The following is a 14,878-nucleotide window of genomic DNA, read 5'->3' as shown; positions in this document are numbered from 1 at the left end:
AAATTGTCATTTGTAATCTATTAAAGATACAGTGACTACAGCACATAAAATCACATGGTTCATAGCTGAAAAATCTACTCTGTGATTGGAATCTGTTACACTCAGAAATAGTCTACTGATCTGAGGACATCAAAAATTGAGATCTCAGTTCTAGTCACAGATCCATGGCTAATACCGTTTGTTCAGAAAAAAATTAGTGTCTTTGAGCTTCTGTTTCTTGTTCTCCAAAATGCTAATAAAACTAATTTCTTTGCTCACAGTGGGTTCAGAACTAATTGATTTTAACTGCTAACTTGAGATTCTGATGAAAGATGTTGTCATTTTTAAGTGCTAGGGTTTTTTGGGTTTTGTTTTGCATTTTTCTAAACTTTTCAACAGTTGAATGATTATTTGACTGCTTTCTTGAACTTTTTTGTTAACCTTAGAGAAAAGTCTGTGGTTGTAGATTTTTCATTTGTTATTTTAGTAGCATTATGTGCTATGAAAATAAATGCTAGAGACTTGAAATAGTGAAATCTGAATATGTAAATTTCAGTTCCTTTGATTCTGATAGTATTTCATAAGGAATCAAGTTGTTCATCAGTGCTTTAAGTTGTCTTTTTGGTACTGAAGGCTCTGAGATTTGTGTTGTTTTTTTTCTGCTTTTAGTATAAAGTTATAATATAACCTAACTGAAAGCTTCCGAAAAAGAGATTATTGCATACGTAAGAAAATCTAAGGATATTTTTTGAAGTTCAGTATTCAGCTAGCTGCCTCTGAAAAGAAAATTTTTACATTGGCTGTCTTTTGGAGCTATTAAATTAATGTTGTTTCTATTATGATTTTAAAAAGTTATATTTTAAAGTTAAAAAAACTCTTGTATTTTTATATAAGAGAAAGCAGAATTATTAGTGTAGTTGATATGTGTCTATAAGCAATGTTCAGCCAGTGTTTTAGGTGTGAATATATCCTGTTTAATGGAACTACCAGCTATGGAAAAGCTATGTTTTTAATGGTCATCTTTGTTCCATAAAATCAGACACTTTGGCCTCAGTAAATACTTACTATTTGAGTTATTAAAATTATATTTATTATTTATTTATAAAATTATCATTTGTGATCCTTTCAAATGCCCCAAACACCTAAGAAGCATAAATCATTTTCTCCCATCTTCCAAAAAAAGGCCTCTGCCTCCCTGCTTTTTAGATGATTCACGGGTACTGGGAATTATCTCCAGGGAATGCCAGTTCTCTGGGAAAGACTGCTGATTTGTATATGCTCTGTTGAATAAGGTCAGAGTGAAATGAACAGAATTGCTTTAAACCACCTCTTCATATTTTTTAATTTGGTGTTTCTTTCAAAGTAAGAATATGCCAATAAGACTAAGAATTCGAACCATTGTTCTTTCCTTGTTGTGATTTGTTGTCTCCACCTCCCCGCTCCCATTTTAACGGATACCATTCTTCCTCAGCTTCCTGAGTACACATAGAAGGTACATTTTTTTAAGACATTGTTTAGAAATATCTTTATTCTACCTTTAAAGGTGATAGTTTGGGTGAGTAATGAATCCTAGGTTGGAAATCCTAGGTTTTAAATCATTTTTCCTTAAAATGTTGACATTTTCCTCATATTATCTAGCTTCCAGCTGCAGAAAAAAATATTTCCTTTGTCATTCGAAATTCCTGCTTTGTGTGTTTGACCTGTTCCCCCACCCCCGCGGACCCCGTCCCAGAGACTTGCGGGATCATCTACCCACGACCTCCACAGTTAATATTCTACAATTGCAGATGTGCACATTTAGTAAGAATTCGTCTTCATTCATTTTACTGGGGACATTTCAATATAGAAATTCATGTTCTTCACTTCTGGCAATACTTTCGGGATTTTTTTGTTGAATAATTTTTTTTCTCTGTTTTTTCATTTTTTCTTTTAGCATAATATTAGCTGGATATTGGATCTAATGGATTGATTCCCTAATTTTCCTGTTTTTTCTCTCCCATTTTCCATTTCTTCATTTATTTTGTCCTTTCTTGGGGGTTCCTTTAAATTTTCTTCTAACTAACCATTTGTTGAATATTTTATTTTAGCTATCATAAATTTTTTAAAGAGCCATTTCTTATCCTCTGAATGTTTCTTTTTCTATAGTATCTTAGTATAAATGTTATATCATCTCTTAGTAAAATATATGAAAATATTTTTAAGGTTTTATTCTGCCATCTGCATTGTCTCTGCTTTCTCTAACATTCCTTTTTTCTTTGTGCCTGTCTGTCTTCCTTCCAAAGGCTTGGTGATCCTTTCTGTCCATTGATATTTAAAAATAAGACACCAAAGTGCCTGCTTCACCAGCACATATACTAAAAACTGGAATATACAGAGAAAATTAGCATGACCCACACTCAAATCCATGAAACATTCCATGTTTTTAAAAATCAAATTCACAGATACAGAGAACAGATTGATGGTTGCCAGAGGCAGGGAGTGGGGAAGGGTGGGTGAAATAGATGAAAGTGGTCAAAAGGCGCATACTTCCAGTTATAAAAGAAATGAATCACCGGGATGTAATATACAGCATGGTGACTATAGTTAATAATACTGTATTGTATATTTGAAAGTTGCTAAGAGAATAGATCTTAAAAGTTCTCATCACAAGAAAAAAAATTGTAATTGTGTATGTGATGATATCAACTTGACTTATTGTGGTGATTATTTCAAAATATATGCAAATACTGAATTATTATGTTTACGCCTGAAACTAATACACAGCTGTCCCTCAGTATGCACTGGGTTTTGGATCCAGGACCCCTGTGGATACCAAAATCCGTGGATGTTCAAGTCCCTTATATAAAATGATACAGTGTTTGTATATAACCTATGCACATCCTCCTGTATACTTTAAATCATGTCTAGATTACTTACTAATACAATATAAATGCTATGTAAATACTTGCTGGTGCACAGCAAATTTAAGTTTTACTTTTCGGAAATTTTTAAAAAATATTTTCAGTCTGGTTGGTTGAATCCTGTAATGTGGAAACCACAGATATGGGGGTTGACTGCAGTGTTGTATGTCAATTATATCTCAATTTTTTAAAAAAATAAGACACCAAAAAGTAGATAAGTAGGTAGGTATGTATAGGTGGGCTTATAGTCTGGCAGACTTACTATATTATGTTTAGGCAGTGAGCTGACTCTTTCCTTGGGCAGTCCCCAGATATCAGAATCTGAGGGTGCTCTTTCTTGAGCCAGTTTCTCCAGAGTAGGATCCATCAGTCTTTTGACGTGGGCTGGGAATGGAAGTGCACAAGCCTGAGTGTATTCCAAATCCTGAAGAAAGAGTCTGGGGGTTGATAATGTTCAATATGCAAACTTTCCTTCAGTACCCTGGGTTTTGGTATGTTTTCTCACCACCAACTTAACTTGAAATAACAGTGCCTTGCTATATAGTTATAGATAGATACATAGATCTGAATCGGTGTAATTTAGGTGGAAGTTTCTTTTTTTTTTTTTCTCATTGGGGTATAGTTGCTTTACAATGTTGTGTTAGTTTCTGCTGTATGAATCAGCTATATGTATACATATATTCCCTCTCTCTTGGACCTCCCTCCCACCCCACCCCCAATCCCACCAATCTAGGTCACCACAGAGCACCAAGCTGAGCTCCCTGCACCATACAGCAGGTTCCCACTAGCTATCTGTTTTACACATAGTAGTGTATATATGTCAATCCCATTCTCCCAGTTCATCCATCCCCCACCACCCCCCACCATGTCCACACGTCCATTCTCTACATCTGCGTCTCTATTCCTGCCCTGCAAATAGGTTCATCTGTACCATTTTTCTAGATTCCACATGTATGAGTTAATATACGATATTTGTGTTTTCTCTTTCTGACTTAATTCACTCTGTATGACAGACTCTAGGTCTATCCACATCTCTCCAAATGACCCAGTTTTGTTCCTTTTTATGACTGAGTAATATTCCATTGTATATATGTACCGCATCTTCTTTATCCATTCATCCATCGATGGACATTTAGGTTGTTTCCATGACCTGGCTATTGTAAATAGTGTTGCAATGAACATTGGGGTGCATGTGCCTTTTTGAATTATGGTTTTCTCAGGGTATATGCCCAGTAGTGGGATTGCTGGGTCATACAGTAGTTCTATTTTTGGTTTTTAAAGGAACCTCCATACGGTTTTCCACAGTGGTTGTATTAATTTACATTCCTACCAACAGTGCAAGAGGGTTCCTTCCCTTTTCTCCACTCCCTCTCCAGCCTGTATTGTATGTAGATTTTTTGATGATGGCCATTCTGACCCGTGTGAGGTGATACCTCATTGTAGTTTTGATCTGCATTTCTCTAATAATTAGTGATGTTGAGCATTTTTTCATGTGCCTCTTGGCCACCTGTATGTCTTCTTTGGAGAAATGTCTATTTAGGTCTTCTGCCCATTTTTTCATTGGGTTGTGTGTTTTTTTGATATTGAACTGCATGAGCTGTTTGTATGTTTTGGAGATTAATCCTTTGTCAGCTGCTTCATTTGCAAATATTGTCTCCCATTCTGAGGGTTGTCTTTTCATCTCGTTTATGGTTTTCTTTGCTGTGCAAAAGCTTTTTAAGTTTCATTAGGTCCCATTTGTTTATTTTTGTTTTTATTTTCATTACTCTAGGAGGTAGGTGAAAAAAGATCTTGCTGTGATTTATGTCAAAGAATGTTCTTCCCTGTTTTCCTGTGAGAGTTTTATAGTGTCTGGTCTTACATTTAGGTCTTTAATCCATTTTGAGTTTATTTTTGTGTGTGGTGTTAGGTAGTGTTCTAGTTTTATTCTTTTACATGTAACTGTCCAGTGTCCCAGAACCACTTATTGAAGAGACTGTCTTTTCTCCATTGTATATTCTTGCCTCCCTTGTCATAGATTAGATGACCATAGGTGTGTGGGTTTACCTCCGGGCTTTCTGTCCTCTTCCATTGATCTATATTTCTGTTTTTGTGCCAGTGCCATACTGTTTTGATTACTGTAGCTTTGTATAGCTTTGTGTAGCTTCAGGCTTCAGTATAGCCTGAAGTCAGGGAGCCTGATTCCTCCAGCTCCGTTTTTCTTTCTCAAGATTGCTTTGGCTATTCGGGGTCTTTTGTGTTTCCATACACATTGTAAAATTTTTTGTTCTAGTTCAGTGAAAAATGCTGTTGGTAATTTGATAGGGATTGCATTGAATCTGTAGATTGCTTTGGGTAGTATAGTCATTTTCACAATGTTGATTCTTCCAATCCAAGGGCATGGTATATCTCTCCATCTCTTTGTGTCATCTTTGATTTCTTTCATCAGTGTCTTATAGTTTTCTGAGTACATGTCTTTTACCTCCTTAGGTAGGTTTATTCCTAGGTATTTTGTTGTTGTTGTTGCAATGGTAAATGGGAGTGTTTCCTTAATTTCTCTTTCAGATTTTTCTTCATTAGTGTATAGGAATGCCAGAGATTTCTGTGCATTAATATTGTATCCTGCAACTTTACCAAATTCATCTGTTAGCTCTAGTAGTTTTCTGGTGGCATCTTTAGGATTTTCTATCTATAGTATCATGTCATCTGCAAACAGTGACATTTTTAATTCTTCCTTTCCAATTTGGATTCCTTTTATTTCTTTTCCTTCTCTGATTGCTGTGGCTAGGACTTCCAAAACTGCGTTGAATAATAGTGGCGAGAGTGGACATCCTTAGGTGGAAGTTTCTATTTGGTAGCATAGCATATTTGTTAGGAACACTGACTCTGGACCCAAACTGACTGAGTTCAGACTCCATCTTCACAAGTAACTAGATCAATAACCTTGGGCACATTGCTTACCCTTTTTGTTCTTCAGTTTCTCTATCTATAAAATAAATATAATGATTTGACCTACCTCATAATTTATATGATATAATCTCATATCCTACCTCATAGGCTAATGCTATAACCTGTTTCATAGCCTCATTGAAGATATTGAGGATTATGTTTTCTTTAACATATGTAATGTACCTAGCACAAAGAATGTTCTTACAAGTGTTTGCTATTATCATTGTTGTTGCTATTGTTATAGAGCGGGAACTTGGCCCAATTTTAGTAAGTTGAAAGAAAGGATTCATATAAGATTTGGCTGTGGAGGATATAGAAGTAAATGCTTTATGAGAATAATAACAGGAGTAATAACGTCTTTTATGTCATAAAATTATGGAAACCTTTAAATTATGAAGCTGATGATCTGAATCTACTTTCCTGTAACTCCACCCCTAACACCAGTGTGACTTTTCAGAGCCACATGGTTGCTGTGGCTGATGGACTGTTAAATACATGTAAATCCTTTAGTTGCAAGGCTTTTTCTGACATGTGTGGGTGTGAAGCCTGGAGGTGAGTGTCAGAGTGCCTTGACCGAAGATTGGAATTCACAGAGTCCTAAACAAAGCTTGCCCTGTTGAGACACATGGACTCTTGGGAGATGAAGACGGCAGAAACCCTTCATGAGTCACCTCCTCTGCCTGGCCCCCAAGAGGCCATGGTGAAGTGAATGGGTGAACGATGCTAGTAAAGTGCCAGATGTCCTATGCCTCTGTGGGAGAGGTAGAGATTGCTTCCTCTTCTACCACAGTGCTTTAACCAAAGTAAGATGGAATGAAGAATGTCATATATGTAAATCATTAAAGTATGAGAGGACTGTATTCCATTAAAAAGCAGAGACCTGCAGAGTTTGATTAAAGCCTAGTAATGTGTTATTTTAGAAAATACCTAAAAGAGTAAATGAACTAGAACAAAGGTATCAAGAAAGGAAAGATGAAGAAGATTTGTTTTCAATTTAAAATAAAGGTGTTAGTGGAGAATATTAACAACTGTAAACAAAAGGAAAGCAAGAATGACAGTATTAATATTACATAAGGTAGGGTTTAATGGTAAAAGCAGTAAATAGAATAAAGAGGGACCTTATGTAGTGAAAAAAAAATCACCATTTTGAAAGAGGTACAACATTAATAAACCTAAATATGGCAAATAATAGGACAGCTAAATGTGTGATGCAAAAGCTGGGGTATGCAAGGGTGACAATGAAAATACAGTTATGTTCATTATGGCTTCTCATGCCACCACTTAGAAAAGAAATGCCTGAAACAAAACAAAGAAACATATGTAATGCAAGGGAAGAACTGTCTTACCAGAACATATCAGAACATGTTATAAAGCCACTATAATCAAGTTAATATGACTTGGGCCTAGACTAGACAAATAGATCAGTGGATCATGACAATCTATAAGTAAATCATGATATTTGCACATTTTAGGTATAAGGGGTTATTTCAGTTCATCAGTTACTAATGGTACTCATACAACTGGCTATCATTCTGGAAGAAAGTTAAATTGGACCCTGTCTTATAGCGCATTCAGAAGTAAATTCCAGATTGATTAAAGGTTTACAGGCAAAAATATTAAAGGCATAACATTTTTTTGAGGAAATCTAGGAGCTTACATTAACCATCTATGGATAAACGAGATCATCTTTATAAAAACTGAAATCCCATATGTTGAAAAAAATAGTCAAATTTAGCTGTATTCAAGTGAGCATTTATAGTGTAATAAAGATTTCCTAAATAGAGTCAATAGGCCACAACAAAAAAGTAGATTTGGAAAAAAATATTTGCAGTGTACAGAACAGACTGAGGGTTAAATATGTTAATATTCAAAAAGTTCTTATAAAGGAACAAGCAAAGTTAATAAGCCATCAGGAAAAAGTAGGCAAAGGATATGAGGAGGAAATTGAAAGACAATTCACGTGGCTAACAAACTTTTAAAATATGCCTAAACTCTCCAGTAATTAGGGAGATACAAATTAACAGTGAGGAGAAGTTGCATCCGTCAGACTAGGAAAAGAAAGAGCTTCTGGATGTATTGCTTGAGGGGATTTTTACAAGGTGTTATTGAATAAAAAAAGCAAGTGCAGAAAAGGGTATATACTGTGATCTTAATTTTTATAACATGAAAAATTGTGTTTAAAAACCTGTGGATTGATGTGTATATACTGTGTATTTATATTTATGTGTATATGTGTATGTATATAAAAATCATACATATGATTTTGTGAACATGGAGAAAAATATTCAAAGATATACATTAGTAAATTAACACGGGTTACCTGGGTAGAGAGTAGTAAAGGGGAGCCAAGCAAAAAACTAAAAGACAAAAAGACCATATAAGTAGAAAGAACAACTTATTCTTTAAGGATTTGCTTTATAACACTGTCATGTAACTGTATAAGACAGTATGAGTTAACATAAGTAGGAAAGTGTAGAAAATGTAACATAATCAGAGTCAGAATATCTAGGCTCAGTCTAAGCCCCACTGCTCATTATTCATATGACCTTAATTAAATGTTTAAGCTCTCTGGGTCTGTTTGTTATTTTTTTAAATGGAAATAATGAAACCTACTTTACAGAACTTTTGTGTGAATCAAATGAGAAGATACATGTGAAAGTAACTGGAATAATGCCTGTCCTGTAATAGATGCTCTGTAAATCTCCTATCTCCCTCCCTTTTAAAAATATTTAACTTTCTCAACGTTACTATTAATTTTTAGGTTATGTGTGACAATCCAAGAAGCTACCCAATTAAGAGCAGAAAAAATACATTTGGAAAAACAGACCAGAGACTTACAAGCAAAGTGCTATGAATTAGAAAATAAGAAATACGAAGCTATTGTAAGAGCCAGAAATAGCATGCAACTCCTAGAAGAAGCTAACCTTCAAAAAAATCAGGTAAGAAAACTAGTAACCATGTTTATAAATAATAATAAATAGATAATAAATAAAATAATGAAATACTGAACATTCCCCCATATGACCTGATAGTAAGGGAATCAGTAACTACAGAATTAACGCATAAAAATGAAATTGCTCACCATTAATAGACATACTATTGATACATTCTTGATGTTAAGACTTAACATCATAAAATATGATAAAATGTCAACCCTCTCCTAAAACTTTCATTAGACGTTTTTTATGTCACCAATCCTTGTGTAACTAATCTTCATCCCCTGTAGTCTTTATACTTTTTTAAAAAAATCTGTTACTTACTGCAGTATGTATACTCATATATTTTAGTCACTTGAATCAGATGGATCTTATTAATCTTTATTTCGCCTTCATTACTTACACAATTACTCTAATAGAGCAGAAGCTTAATTGACAGGAATTAAATTAACTATAAAGATTTATTAACTGGAGCCTTCATGTCACTGCTCTTTTTTTTTTTAACCCTCTAATAATTGTGATTACTGTGCTACCACATATCACATCTTTTGTCTTTTACCGCTTTCATTTAATGGTATTTAGTTTAGAAGTCACAAAATAGGTTTTTTTTTTTAAAATTAATTAATTAATTAATTAATTAATTTTTGGCTGTGTTGGGTCTTTGTTTCTGTGCAAGGGCTTTCTCCAGTTGCGGCGAGCGGGGGCCACTCTTCATCGCGGTGCGCGGGCCTCTCACCGTCGCGGCCTCTCCCGTTGCGGAGCACAGGCTCCAGACGCGCAGGCTCAGTAGTTGTGGCGCACGGGCTTAGTTGCTCTGCGGCATGTGGGATCTTCCCGGACCGGGGCACGAACCCGTGTCCCCTGCATTGGCAGGTGGATTCCTAACCACTGCGCCACCAGGGAAGCCCCGATAGGTTTGTTTTTAATGTTGCTGGCTCCCTTACGAAGCAATCATTAAATTATTATTTCATTTAATCAATATTTATTGAATTCCTAGTATATGCATAGTACTCCACTGGGACGTATGGGGATTACAAAGGAAAAACTTTGTTTTATTTATGTTTTCTTTTTTACATGATAGATGGTTTTCCAAGAGAACTATTAAAAACAAAACAAGCTATAAGTTGCATGTTAAGAAGCTACTAAGAAATAAAAAAGAAATAATTATCCAAATCTAAGCTGTGAGAATGCTAAGGTGCTTTTTATACCTTTCAGATACTATTCCCTTCTGTGATCTTTTAGAATGGATGAAAGGCACAAAATACATAATATGCTTGGGAATTCCTCTAAACGCCTAAGTTAACTAGAAAAATTAAGAGCAGGGCAGAATTGTTTCTCTCTCTCCTCCGAAGCCTATGAGCGTTCTTAACATCAGGTCGTAAAGATGAATATTTTGTGTGGAGCACAGTGGACAGAGAAGGTAGTTATAGTAATAATACTCATTCCTGTCCCTTAAATCTCATCCAAGTCTCAAGTCCACAAATTGGACTTGAATCGTAAATTGCCTGTTTATGGCTACAGTATTAAGTTCCCTCTTGACTTATTGCTTAATTGCCAGAGGATTCCCACCTTCAGTTGCTTGTTCCAAGAAGTCAAGAAGTTCTCTTAACCAATCATGCAAACAGGTATGAAGCACAACCTTACCATAGTTTCTTATGAAACTTCCCTTTTCCCCATTGTCCCATTCTCCATGACAAGATTGTTATATCAAAACAGCTATTACTTCTCCCTAGCTTACCTATTTAAGTAGGAGGAAATTTATTAAACAACAAAAACAGAGATAGGAATGTGTATGGTATCTTTGCAAGATAGTGGGATCAGAACACAGAGCCACTTACTCTGTAATGATATTTATAAAAAAAAAGAAAAAAGATTCATTCAAGCCTAAAATTGGAGGAGTTCCAGGCTCAGGAAGATATTTGAACTAGAGATGTAAACTTGGGACTTGTCAGCATACAAATGGTATTTAAAACTGTGAGATTGGATTAGACCACCAAGGGGTGGATGTGGATAGAGAAAAGGACCAAGGACTAAGACTTGGGTAGTTCAGTAATAAAGAGGTTCAGGAGAAGAGGAAGAAATGGCATTGCAGACTCAAAAGGAATAATCAGTGAGTTAAGAGGAAAACCAATACTAGGGTGTGCTAAAAGCCAAGTAAAGAAGGTAAAACAAGGAAAAGAAAGTAATCCATTATCTCAAGTGCTGCTTGACAGATCAATAAAATAATTACGCAAAATTGACTCTCATGGGTCAGCAGTATAGAGATCATGGACAGTGAAAGCCTGATTAGAGTGAACACAACAGAAAGTTTTGGAAATGAGCAAGTGCAGACTTTAGAGGAGTTCTGCTCCACAGGGAAGCAAAGAAATGGGATGTGACTGACAACAGAACTAGGCTTTATAAGAGTATTTTTTAGGTGAGATGAGAATGATTGGTTGGTTAGAAATTTCATGGAGAGGAAGTAGGTGGTGTCTACAGTGATGGAGGCATGAGGTGACAAGGGACATAATTTGAATAAAACCAAATAATGGAAAGTAAGGGAAATCTAAGAGATTTTTCCAAGAATATAATATTTAGATTTGATTATTTATTTTACATAGGGAATAAAGGAGAAAGAAAATTAAAAAATAATCCTAAATTCCAAGCCATAGAGATTAGAAGAGTGATGGTACTGGCTGAAACAAATATCAAAGGAAAAGAATAAATTTTTAGTTAGGACAGGGTCAGGTGAGGACGTTAAGGAAAATAAATATCATTCATAACTTAGGCAAGATCTCAAAGTGGAGATGTCTCAGAAGTTTCACATAAGAGGTATGCTTTCAAGAAAGTGATTAGTGGATAGGTTTTTACCCATTTATTATATAATCTCTATTAATAGCGATGTGACCTATGATAACATCAAATTATTATTTTCTGAAGGCTCTGCTTGAGGAGAAGCAAAAAGAAGAAGATATAGAGAAAATGAAAGAAACAGTTTCTCGGCTTGTGCAAGATGCTGCCATAAGAACCAGGAAGGAAGTAAGGGGGTTTTAATTATATTTAAAATTCAAAATTTTACAGAATTTCACAGCTTAAGAGTAGATACTACCTGAGTTTTTGCCTTGTGGACCTAGCTAATTAATTGTCAGCTGATTGTATCAAATGTGCTAAATTTCAAGTAAAAATCATCTCATGATAGTAGCCCCTAACATTAGTGCCAGGGTGAGGTAGAGGTAGGGGATAGGGCAAGTGGGAAGGAGAGAGATTTAGGCTAGGAATATAGTGAAGATTAACACACCTGAAGTATGATGTAAAGAAGAAGGGTCAAAAAGAAACTTAGAACATATAAGAAGCAAGAGAAGAAAACCTACTGTTACTTGCAGTATCTTAGAGTATCTTCGGACTGGAGTACCAGAGAAATCTGCTTTAACCTCTTATTTTATTTGTAATGAAGCTGAAACCCATGAGAGATTATTGGCTCACTCAAAATTGTACACTAATTAAAGCCAGAGCTTAGACTCACAACTTCTCCTTGCTATACTGAGCCCAGCGTTGTTTCAATCGCATCATGCAGATACCTATATGATTTGTGAATTGTGTTGTTTGCAATTCCACTATCAAGACTAAATCTTATTTTTTTGTGTTAAAGCAATGAGTTGTTTCTTAGTTTGAATTGCAAGCCTTATGAAAGTTAAAACTGTCTTGGAAATATAAGTTTGCTTTCATATAAAGAGAGAGGGAAGACATACATTTATTTGCCTTTTCCTCTGGTGTGGATATGAATTAATTCATAAGTGGTGTGGTAAAGTTAAAAAGTGTAAAGTGAGTTTAGGAGGAAGAAACCACAAAAGCCCATTTTAAAGATGAAAAAACTGGAAAGCAGAGTAGTTAACTAACTTGCTTAGGGTTCCACCTCTAGGAAGTAGCAGAACTGGGTTGCCGATGAGCTCTACTCTCAATCACTATGAGAAATTGTTTATCGTGAATTTAGTATTTTTTTTTATTTTTAGAAATTTTCAAACCCATAAAAAGGAAAGAGCTGTATAATGAACACTTATTTACCTCTCACCCAGAAAACTCTTAGTGTCTTGCTACACCCATTCCATCTCTCTTTACGTTACATACACACTCTTCCCTTTTGCCAAACATTCAGACATAGGCTGCAGGCCTCATGACACTTCATCTTGTCATCTGTTTCCCCAGAAAAAGGACATTTTGCTACACAACCACACCACAATTACCATGTCTTAAAAAAAATCAACATTACTTCAATCCACACTCGAATTTCCCAAAATATTGTTTGTAGCTCTTTGGTCTTTAAAATTCAGGATCCAATCCATGTTTATGCATCATTGTATTTGACTACCACGTCTCTGTAGTCTCCGTCAATTTAACCCAGTCCCCTGCCTTCCTTTGTATATGACAAGAATCCTTTGTAGAATGCTTCAGAATATTCCACATTTGGACTCATGTGACTGTTTCGTTTTGATTAGATTCAGGTCATTTCTGGCAGAGTGATATGTATACCTACATCCCACTTCATCACATCAGGAAGCTGTAATGTCAGTTGTACATTGGTGATTCTAAGCTTGACCACATGATTAAGGTGTTCAGACCAGATCTTTCCATTGTATACTTTATAAATAATTGGGGAAGTTACTTGAAGACCATGCAGCTATCCTTTTCCACCAAAATCTTTCATCCAGTGGTTTTATCGTCCATTGATAATCCTTGTCTAAAATAAATAAATATATGGGGTAATTAGAAATTCTAATTCTGTCAATCTCTCTATACATTTATTAGCTGTTATTTTTTGGTAAGGGCTAGAGTCCTGCCCCCTTTGTTTGTTATGATGGATTCATTTTTATTTTTTTATTTCATGATTCATTGCCATCAGTCTTCACTTTTATTCTCAATTTGTCTCTCTAGTTTTCCTGGATAAATGATATTTCTCATCTTGTACTTTCCTTGCCTCAGACCTAGAATCAGCCAGCCACTTCTTCAAAAAGCCTTGGTTGTAATTTTTAATTTGATATTTTGTCAGATAGATGAATTAGCAAAAGCAGAAATTCCTGTTTTCATTTTTACTGTAATATTTACATTAATATGCTTTCCTACATATTCGTAAAGACTATCTATGAAATTATTAACATAAGTGGTTTCAAAATATATATACTGTTATGGTCATAAACCCTCATGTTACCTGCATCATTTCTAGATACTAAAAAGAACACTTTTAAAAAACTATGTGAGAGACAGACAGACATGATTGGGCTTATAAGAACCAAAATTATTTTATTCTAGGAACCTTCATGACTTAGTTTCAGCCTGAATATTCCTTGTCTATAATGGGGATAATAACTACTTCATCATGTTGTTGTGAGAATTAATGAGATAATAACACGTAAAGCACTCTGAACAGTTCATAACACATTAAATCTCAATAAATGCTAACTATGATTGTCACTGACCTGTAAATAGGGTGGATTGATCTTTAATATAGTTTTTCATAGGAAAAGCTACATCAAATTATAACCTAAAATGGAACGGAAATGGACCCACATATAATATGCTCGGCAGGCCTTCCAAAAAATAACTCTAGTTTAATTAACTAAAGTATATAGCAGTGTTGTAAATGTTCTAAAGAAGGTTTACATCATGTTTGAGAAATAATCCATTTTATAAGATGCTAGAAAATTTCCAAATACCTTTGGGTCATAAATGTGTACTGATGATATATCATCAGGATCAATATTCTTCACGGTCTTTTTAAAAACATGAGTAGGGACTTCCCTGGTGGCGCAGTGGTTAAGAATCCGCCGGCCAATGCCGGGGACACGGGTTCGAGCCCTGGTCCGGGAAGATCCCACATGCCACGGAGCAACTAAGTCCATGTGCCACAACTACTGAGCCTGCGCTCTAGAGCCCGCGAGCCACAACTACTGAAGCCCGCACGCCTAGAGCCTGTGCTCCGCAACAAGAGAAGCCACCTCAATGAGAAGCCCGCACACTGCAATGAAGAGTAGCCCGCGCTCACCACAACTAGAGAAAGCCGGCACAGAGCAACGAAGACCCAACGCAGCCAAAAATAAATAAATAAATTTATTAAAAACATGAGTAGATATTAGAAAAAAATATTGTCTTAGGAGCCATCCT

At 35.4% G+C, this 14,878-nt stretch overlaps 1 protein-coding gene and 1 pseudogene across 2 annotated transcripts in view; both read left to right on the top strand.

Moving 5' to 3' along the window:
* SCLT1 (sodium channel and clathrin linker 1) overlaps nucleotides 1-14,878 on the top strand; it is a 247,181-nt gene that overhangs the window by 131,448 nt on the left and 100,855 nt on the right. For both annotated transcript variants that reach the window (XM_068542339.1, XM_068542338.1), the window contains exons 12-13: nucleotides 8,569-8,746; nucleotides 11,663-11,761. In XM_068542339.1, the coding sequence (XP_068398440.1) occupies nucleotides 8,569-8,746; nucleotides 11,663-11,761 (277 nt within the window). The remainder of the gene's footprint in view (nucleotides 1-8,568; nucleotides 8,747-11,662; nucleotides 11,762-14,878) is intronic.
* Nucleotides 2,310-2,403, top strand: LOC137764469 (U6 spliceosomal RNA; annotated as a pseudogene).

The sequence above is a fragment of the Eschrichtius robustus genome, chromosome 4 (assembly GCF_028021215.1).
Source record: "Eschrichtius robustus isolate mEscRob2 chromosome 4, mEscRob2.pri, whole genome shotgun sequence".
In the NCBI taxonomy this organism is placed as follows: Eukaryota; Metazoa; Chordata; class Mammalia; order Artiodactyla; family Eschrichtiidae; genus Eschrichtius; species Eschrichtius robustus.
This window is presented reverse-complemented; position numbering and strand designations above follow the sequence as displayed.